Source organism: Labrus mixtus, unplaced genomic scaffold, assembly GCF_963584025.1.
Source record: "Labrus mixtus unplaced genomic scaffold, fLabMix1.1 SCAFFOLD_109, whole genome shotgun sequence".
NCBI lineage: Eukaryota > Metazoa > Chordata > Actinopteri > Labriformes > Labridae > Labrus > Labrus mixtus.
Window position 1 is genome coordinate 106,036 of NW_026870144.1, and position 8,965 is coordinate 115,000.

At 49.3% G+C, this 8,965-nt stretch overlaps 1 protein-coding gene across 2 annotated transcripts in view; it reads right to left on the reverse strand.

Annotated features, from left to right (window-relative positions):
• The window catches only part of LOC132963858 (CREB-regulated transcription coactivator 2-like), a 35,056-nt gene that overhangs the window by 10,669 nt on the left and 15,422 nt on the right, over positions 1 to 8,965 (reverse strand). Inside the window, exons 7-9 of one of the 2 annotated variants that reach the window (XM_061033578.1) lie at positions 3,467 to 3,942; positions 1,000 to 1,296; positions 718 to 906 (exon numbers count right to left, since the gene is read on the reverse strand). In XM_061033578.1, the coding sequence (XP_060889561.1) occupies positions 718 to 906; positions 1,000 to 1,296; positions 3,467 to 3,942 (962 nt within the window). Of the gene's footprint in view, positions 1 to 717; positions 910 to 999; positions 1,297 to 3,466; positions 3,943 to 8,965 lie in introns of both variants that reach the window. The other variant, XM_061033577.1, reaches the window with a different exon arrangement.

The following is an 8,965-nucleotide window of genomic DNA, read 5'->3' on the forward strand; positions in this document are numbered from 1 at the left end:
GCAGGATGTTACACTTCAGCATCGGCTTCTTTTTTAAAGACTTGAGGTTGCCGCTGGGCTGAGACTTATATCACAGATGTTACGGTAACTGTTCACATACTCAACTAAATAAAAGTGTGGGACTGTGTTGATGATTTTTGCATTGCAGATAAAAAGAAAACCCAGAGGGCAGGTTTCATAAGTTGATGAGATCAGACACTTACGATGTTATGAGGAATGACTGCCATGACAGTTGCTAAGGTTACGGGGGTCAAATACAGATTATTGTCACAATTCATATCTTTAGTCCAATGTGAGGTATTCATATTTATATGACCGACACTTTGGTTCACTTCAACTCGTCTACAGAGGTTTATCTGGCCCCTGATTAGCTCCAGACGGATTTATCTTCCAGGAATCTGATTTATTGATTTATTTGGTGAACTTGTGACTTCACAATCGGGTCTTTTTTAACCCCCAAAACATCAAAAATGAAATCAAGAGATTGTCATGAATCAGTCAGGCTGATCCTGCCAACACTTATAAAAGATCATTTATCTGTGTGCTGTTAGTCATGTCTGACTCTTTTGTAACAGGCTGTAATAATCACTGTGACCTGTAGGGGGCAGGAGCAGGGCTTGAGATGAACCAACCTGAACCTCCACATCAGCAGCAGCAGCAGTGAGTGTTTCTCTGTGTGTTGTTGTTGTTGTTGTTGTTGTTGTTGTTGTTACTCACGTTGTAGAGGTCTGTAGCCATCTGTTGGAGCTGAGGGAGGCCCCCGCCCCTCTGCTGCTCCGCCTGAAGCTCCGCCTCCTGTTTGACGTGACACTGAGAGGACGACAGGCTCTGCACGCACTGATCCATCGCCCTCTCATTCTTTATGAGCTGCGCGTTCGCTGTGTTCACCTGCTGCCCCATCGGCCTCTGCTGCACGGACACAAACGCATCATCACATCACACAGAAACTTCAGAAACCAATAAATCCGGATAAATCGATATTTGGCATGTGGTATCTACCGTTACAAAGTGCTGCTGCATGTGCTGGTTGTGTGTGTTGCGGAGGTTCTGCAGGTGGAGCTGCTGCATGGCCTGTGACTGCTGCTGCTGCAGCTGAGCGTTGGGTCTCTGCTGCTGCTGCTGCTGCTGCTGGAGGCGGAGCAGCTGCTGGTGGCTGTGCTGGCTCAGCTGAGGGGGCTGCTGACCCTGCTGGGAGCCCTGCAGGTCGGGGTGAGGCTGGTGCTGGTGGGACTGGCTGAGCGGGTACGGAGGAAGCCTCTGGTCCAGAGGCAGTTTGCTGGTGTCCAGAGGGACACCCTGTTGGAGGTTAAGGTTGGATGTTAGCAGCAGACTCACAGGGAACACTAACAGGTGAAAAGAGTTTTAAACTGCTTCAACCAGAAGCAGTCCTCCTGAGATTATCAAGATATTTTCAGGAGTGAAGATGTGAAAACAACCTGGGTTGTCTTTAAAAAAAAAGAGGCTCAGAACTGATTTCTTTTTGGCTTTTTAAAAAGCCGATCTGAAGTGACATCGCGTCTTCTGTTGAGATAAAAATCAGGTAGAAATGAAGCGGCCGAGTGTGGAAGTCAAACGTGCATCCAGAACTTAGCCGCTACACCCTGGGCCCCTGGTCTAACTACCGCTTAAAACACCTAAATCAACAATTACAAAAAACTAAACTTACTGATGGAAAATAACTGAATTTGTGGGTGGAGTCTGGAGGCTTTGAAGATAGCGATGTGGCGGCTGTTTCTGGTGAAAATAAAAAGGATCTGAACTTTGTACGAAGAGGTTTCTTTCTGAAGAAAATCTGTCTGTGTGTCAGAAGTTTAAACCATCACTGATATTAAGCTGCTTAAGAAGTGTTTTAATCGTAGTTTTTCAATAACAAAAACACACAATAGGGACGATTATTTTCTTATTTTTCCTGTCGTTCGGTTCGTTTTACGCAGCATGAAGTCCTGATCTGCCTGAAAGGGTTTTCCACGCTCTGTTCCTGAAAGAGTTTGGATAAGTGAAGCAACCTGAGGATGAGCGACAGAAGAGGAAATCATTTTCGCTAAAAGAGAACACTACATCTTTCTTTTCCTCCCGCTGAAACCACGAGTGACTTTAAGTCCCTGGAGGAATTCATTTTAAAGAGAGTGAAAGGTTTCCTGCTCTGTTTACAGCACGCTCAGATGCCCGAGGACTTACCTTCAGCATGTAGCCTACTTTATGAATCCTAGTGTGAAAGTCCTAGTTAGACTTTGTGAATTATGAAAAATGATTGAAGGAATCTCTGTGCCATTGTAACTATTAGAAACTCCCTAAAAATAAACCTTGACTTCGAGATTTTAAACACTTTTATGAACAAGCTTTTCTTCATGATTTGGCTTGTTTTGATTGGATTTAAATTTCTCTTTTAGGGCTGTCACACCTGCAGAAACATCCAGATCGTATCACTCTGAGGGTCATGTGATCACTCTGAGCACTCTGAGCGTCATGTGATCACTCTGAGCACTCTGAGCGTCATGTGATCACTCTGAGCGTCATGTGATCACTCTGAGCGTCATGTGATCACTCTGAGCACTCTGAGCGTCATGTGATCACTCTGAGCGTCATGTGATCACTCCGAGGGTCATGTGATCACTCTGAGCGTCATGTGATCACTCCGAGCGTCATGTGATCACTCCGAGGGTCATGTGATCACTCCGAGGGTCATGTGATCACTCTGAGGGTCATGTGATCACTCCGAGGGTCATGTGATCACTCTGAGGGTCATGTGATCACTCTGAGGGTCATGTGATCACTCTGAGCATCATGTGATCACTCCGAGGGTCATGTGATCACTCTGAGGGTCATGTGATCACTCTGAGCGTCATGTGATCACTCCGAGGGTCATGTGATCACTCCGAGGGTCATGTGATCACTCTGAGGGTCATGTGATCACTCTGAGGGTCATGTGATCACACAAACATCTGAATGTTTCTCCTCCAGCCTCCTCGTATTTATTCTGCAGAAAGTCAGAGTGATCTGATGTGAGAACACAGCAGGATATAATCAGGAGAATTCACCTGGAGTCAGTGGGAGGGGCCAGTGGGAGGGGGTGGTGACCTTTATTCACCTGTGATCGCTGCACGACCATAGACTGTCTGCACGCCACTTCTACCATCTCAAACACGTCCCTAGAAAATGATCAAGTCCCTGATGTGAGACACAGAGTGCCTCCTTAAGGCTCTAACCCCGGGGGGGAAGTTCCTGCAGCTTAAATATTCAGCCTACAGTTTTGTTTATTAACATGTTTAAATGGAGTCTGAAGCCTTTTTCATGCATGCACTCCTCACAGTATAAAAAAAGATGGCGATAGAGTTTCATGAAACGAAGGTTAGCAGTATTTTCAGATGCGTCTGAAAGCCGTCGGTCTGATTTGAAGCTTGGAGAAAAAGGATCGTTTGTGTGTTTTATTTACAGGGAGCGACTGCTGCTGTGTGGTTGTTGTTACCTGTGTGATGGAGGACAGGGTGGGGGAGATGGTGGGGGAGAACTGTTTGGAGTGATGCCTCCGAGCCTCCCCTCCCATGGGCAGGATGAGCGGGGAGAGCTGCGCCCGTCTCCGCGGCGACGTGCTGAGCGACGGCTGGCCCTGCCCACTCAGCAGCGGCGAGTAAGAGGAGCAGGAGGATCCGGAGCCGCCCACGCCGCCGCCGCTGCCGTAGCTGGGGTTACTGCTGGACACCGACTGAAGGGAGGAGTTGCTGAGGGAGGAGTGCAGCGATTGGCTGCTGAGGGAGGACTGCAGGGAGGGGGAGGAGCTTAAGGAGGACTGCAGGGAGGGGTTGCTGAGCGACGAGTGCAGGGACGCAGAGCTCAAAGAGTTGGAGAAGGAGTGGCTGCTGAGCGAGGACTGGATGTTGGGGTTGCTTAGCGATGACTGCAGGGAGGGGTTACTGAGCGTGCTCTGTAGAGACGCCATGAGACCTGAGGAGGCAAAAAAAATAATGAACACAATTGTACTCTCGACATCCACAGAGAAAACATGGACACACAATAATAATTATGCAATCATTTTCAGTCATCTTGATGTTTTTTCCTTCAGACGTCAGGACGGACAAGAGAGACGGACAGGAGAGACGGACAAGAGGACAGGAGAGACGGACAAGAGGACAGGAGAGACGGACAGGAGAGACAGACAGGAGAGACAGACAGGAGAGACGGACAAGAGAGACGGACAAGAGGACAGGAGAGACGGACAGGAGAGACAGACAGGAGAGACGGACAAGAGAGACGGACAAGAGGACAGGAGAGACGGACAGGAGAGACAGACAGGAGAGACGGACAGGAGAGACGGACAAGAGGACAGGAGAGACGGACAGGAGAGACAGACAGGAGAGACGGACAAGAGAGACGGACAGGAGAGACAGACAGGAGAGACGGACAAGAGAGACGGACAGGAGAGACGGACAAGAGGACAGGAAAGACGGACAGGAGAGACGGACAAGAGAGACGGACAGGAGAGACGGACAAGAGGACAGGAGAGACAGACAAGAGGACAGGAGAGACGGACAGGAGAGACAGACAGGAGAGACGGACAAGAGAGACGGACAGGAGAGACGGACAAGAGGACAGGAAAGACGGACAGGAGAGACGGACAAGAGAGACGGACAGGAGAGACGGACAAGAGACAGACAAGAGAGACAGACAAGAGAGACGGACAGGAGAGACGGACAAGAGAGACAGACAAGAGAGACGGACAGGAGAGACGGACAAGAGGACAGGAAAGACGGACAGGAGAGACGGACAAGAGAGACGGACAGGAGAGACGGACAAGAGGACAGGAGAGACAGACAAGAGGACAGGAGAGACGGACAGGAGAGACAGACAGGAGAGACGGACAAGAGAGACGGACAAGAGAGACGGACAAGAGGACAGGAAAGACGGACAGGAGAGACGGACAAGAGAGACGGACAGGAGAGACGGACAAGAGACAGACAAGACAGACAGACAAGAGAGACGGACAGGAGAGACGGACAAGAGAGACAGACAAGAGGACAGGAGAGATGGACAGGAGAGACAGACAAGAGAGACGGACAAGAGAGACGGACAGGAGAGACGGACAGGAGAGACGGACAGGAGAGACGGACAAGCGAGACGGACAGGAGAGACGGACAAGAGAGACGGACAAGAGAGACGGACAGGAGAGACGGACAAGAGAGACAGACAAGAGAGACGGACAGGAGAGACGGACAAGAGAGACAGACAAGAGACGGACAGGAGAGACAGACAAGAGAGACGGACAGGAGAGACGGACAAGAGACAGACAAGAGAGACAGACAAGAGAGACGGACAAGAGGACAAGAGACACGGGCAGGAGAGACGGACAGGAGAGACGGACAAGAGGACAGGAGAGACAGACAAGAGAGACGGACAAGAGGACAGGAGAGACAGACAAGAGAGACGGACAAGAGAGACGGACAAGAGAGACGGACAGGAGAGACGGACAAGAGAGACGGACAAGAGAGACGGACAGGAGAGACGGACAAGAGAGACGGACAGGAGAGACGGACAGGAGAGACGGACAAGAGAGACAGACAGGAGGACAGGAGAGACGGACAAGAGAGACGGACAGGAGAGACGGACAAGAGAGACGGACAAGAGGACAGGAGAGACGGACAAGAGAGACGGACAAGAGGACAGGAGAGACGGACAGGAGAGACGGACAAGAGAGACGGACAAGAGGACAGGAGAGACGGACAAGAGGACAAGAGAGACGGACAGGAGAGACAGACAGGAGAGACGGACAAGAGAGACGGACAAGAGGACAAGAGAGACGGACAGGAGAGACGGACAGGAGAGACAGACAGGAGAGACGGACAAGAGAGACGGACAAGAGGACAGGAGAGACGGACAGGAGAGACGGACAAGAGGACAGGAGAGACAGACAAGAGGACAGGAGAGACGGACAGGAGAGACGGACAAGAGGACAGGAGAGACGGACAAGAGGACAGGAGAGACGGACAGGAGAGACGGACAAGAGGACAGGAGAGACGGACAAGAGGAATTTAAATCTGTCGTGTGTTGAGCTGCTCCACCACTTTGTTTTACAGAGAAATCATCATCTTTCAGTTCAGTTTCAATTTGTTCAACTCATGTAGAATTTAATATTTGTTTAGTGTGTGGGGTGAGAGCAACATTTATGAGAGTCTAAGGGCGATTTCACATCAGGCACCTCCCCCCTCCCCCCACCCCGGTCTGCGTTCACATTAGTAGCACCGTCCCCGAGTACACCTGTGTATGTTCACAGTCCGTTACAGCAGGTGGCAGCATGCACAAGAAAAAGAAGTAACCATGGCAACCACTCGCTAGCTGAGTCCATCCTGCTAACTGTGGATGTTTTTGTTTATTTCTGAGACGCCAACAACGACCGTCTTCCTACATCGACATCTATGACATCTACATGTACCGTGCAGCTCAGAGGATGAAACCGGCCGTGCTGCACGGATACAACATTTTTTTTTTTTTCTTCAGAGCAAAATTGAAACATGTTTTGCATACAAAGGAGAGCAACTAACATCAGCAAAGACACAACACACCCAGGAAACAGACTGTTTGTCCCCCTACCATCTGGAAAGAGGTATCGCACCAGCTTCTTCCCCCGAGCTGTAGCGTCCACAGTACGTGAGGCTTCAGGACTGTGAGTCTGACATGGTGGTCTGCAGTACAGGGGCCCCTCAGGGGACAGTTCTCTCCCCTTTTCGCTTCACCCTGTACACCTCAGACTTCTGTTACAACTCTGGGAGCTGCCACCTGCAGAAGTTCTCCGATGACACAGCCATCGTGGGGTGTGTGTCTAAGGGGAGCGAACAGGAGTACAGGCAGGTTATCATGGACTTTGTCGACTGGAGTGAACTCAACCACCTTCAGCTCAACGCCAGCAAGACAAAGGAGATGGTGATTGACTTCCGCAGGAAGTCACCCCAGACTGCACCGGTGAACATGGACATCGAGAGGGTGGAGACGTACAAATACCTGGGTGTTCACCTCAACAATAAACTGGACTGGTCACACAACACCGACGTCCTGTACAAGAAGGGCCAAAGTCGACTTCACCTGCTGAGACGACTGAGGTCCTTTGGAGTGTGCAGGACTCTGTTAAGGACTTTTTATGACACTGTGGTGGCGTCTGCACTTTTCTATGCAGTGGTCTGCTGGGGAGGAGGGAGCACAGAGACAGACAGGAAGAGACTGAACAGACTGGTCAGGAGGGCCAGTTCTGTCCTGGACTGTCCTCTGGACTCTGTAGAGGAGGTGGGTGAGAGGAGGATGTTAGTGAAGCTGACATCCATCATGGACAACCCCTCTCACCCCCTGCATGACACTGTGGGGGCCCTGAACAGCTCCTTCAGCAGCAGACTGAAACACCCACCCTGCAAGACAGAGCGCTACCGCAGGTCGTTCATCCCATCTGCAGTCAGACTGTTTAATCAGACTCTTTAACAACATCACCACCTCATGCTACACACTGTGTGTGTTTTTAAATAACAATAACTCTTTACAGTGTAGTTACTGTGTAACTTTACATTATTGTATTTTTTTATTTAACTGATGTAAATATGTTTGATTTGATTTTAACTTCTATTTTTATTTTTAATAATTATATTCCCGTCCCCTGTTTTCTGGAGCTGCTGTAATGCACAAATTTCCCCCACGAGGGATCAATAAAGTTTATCTTTAACTTATTTTTATCTCATAGATTGCTGCTGGGCTGTTTGTCACCAACCAAATTTCGTTGTATCGCATACAATGACAATAAAGTGTCTTATCTTAGTCAAAGTTACAAACGTTTTTCAGAAAGTAAAGAGAAACAATAAAACAGGTATAAGACACAGTTGTCTAAACATTCTTATAAAATCAGGTGAGACAAATAAACATTTTGTAAAAGACAATTCAAAGCTTGGCAAAGCCACTGTGAGTAAAAGTAAAAGGATGAAACGTTTTTTAAAGAGACAGGAGCCGTTTAGAATGACGCCATAAAGCGGTCCACTTCCTTTGTTTGAGCACAGTTGCGTTCACATCGACCGTACTCGAGTACACATGAATCACACCCGAGACCACCTCAAGCGGACTAGACTCGATACCCGAACCGGACTTGACTTTGGGGTCCAGTGTCCTCGGATCAGGAGCGCCTTGACTCTCCCTCTCTGATCTTCTCTGAGCAGCTGTAAAGTGTAAACTCCTTCTTTTGTCTCCCGTCTGTCACTTTCAAATCCTGCGCCTGCTCAGGGAGTCGGCTCATCCCCAGGTGATCTCAGCAGGTGAAAACATCAGCGCCGTCCCTGAACGCACCCTGCTAACTTCACCTCCCTTCAAGCGGCCTTACCTTGCCTTACCTTACTTCACCTCCCTCCTCCCTCCCTCCTCTGTGTCTTTTTATACACTCAGTAGGTCAGGTTCAACCGCAGTCTATTTTCTGACCTGATTCAAACCGGGAGCTCGACACAGAAGACAAAGAACTCTGCTGCTGCTGCGTTGATCAAATCTGAGATATGCGTTACTGGCAACACTTTTAAGATTTATGACCCCGTCAGCTGGCACTAGAGCTGGTGTGACCACATGTCTTTGACAGAGATGAATGGCAGCACGGTAAGTCATCAGACTGTCCTGCACGTGTTCTGCAGCATGTAGAGAACTACACGTTTCAAACGTCTGTTTCAGGAGAGTATAAAGGGACAAACGTGCAGAAATACCTGCAGCAAGGATTTAACCTGAAACATAAACTATAACTTTAAGGACTGCTGTGTGTGTGAAAGTCACAAAGAGGGAGGCGTGATGGTAGACAACCACCTGAAACACATCACGCTGTCACTTTATTTGTAGCTCAGTGCGGCGGCGGTATCTCAGTCTGTGAGAACTCGGGTTGGGGACCGGAGGGTCGCCGGTTCAATTCCCGGTGCGGACCAAGTCTGAAAGTTGGTCTGGCAGCTGGAGAGGTGACAGGTCACTT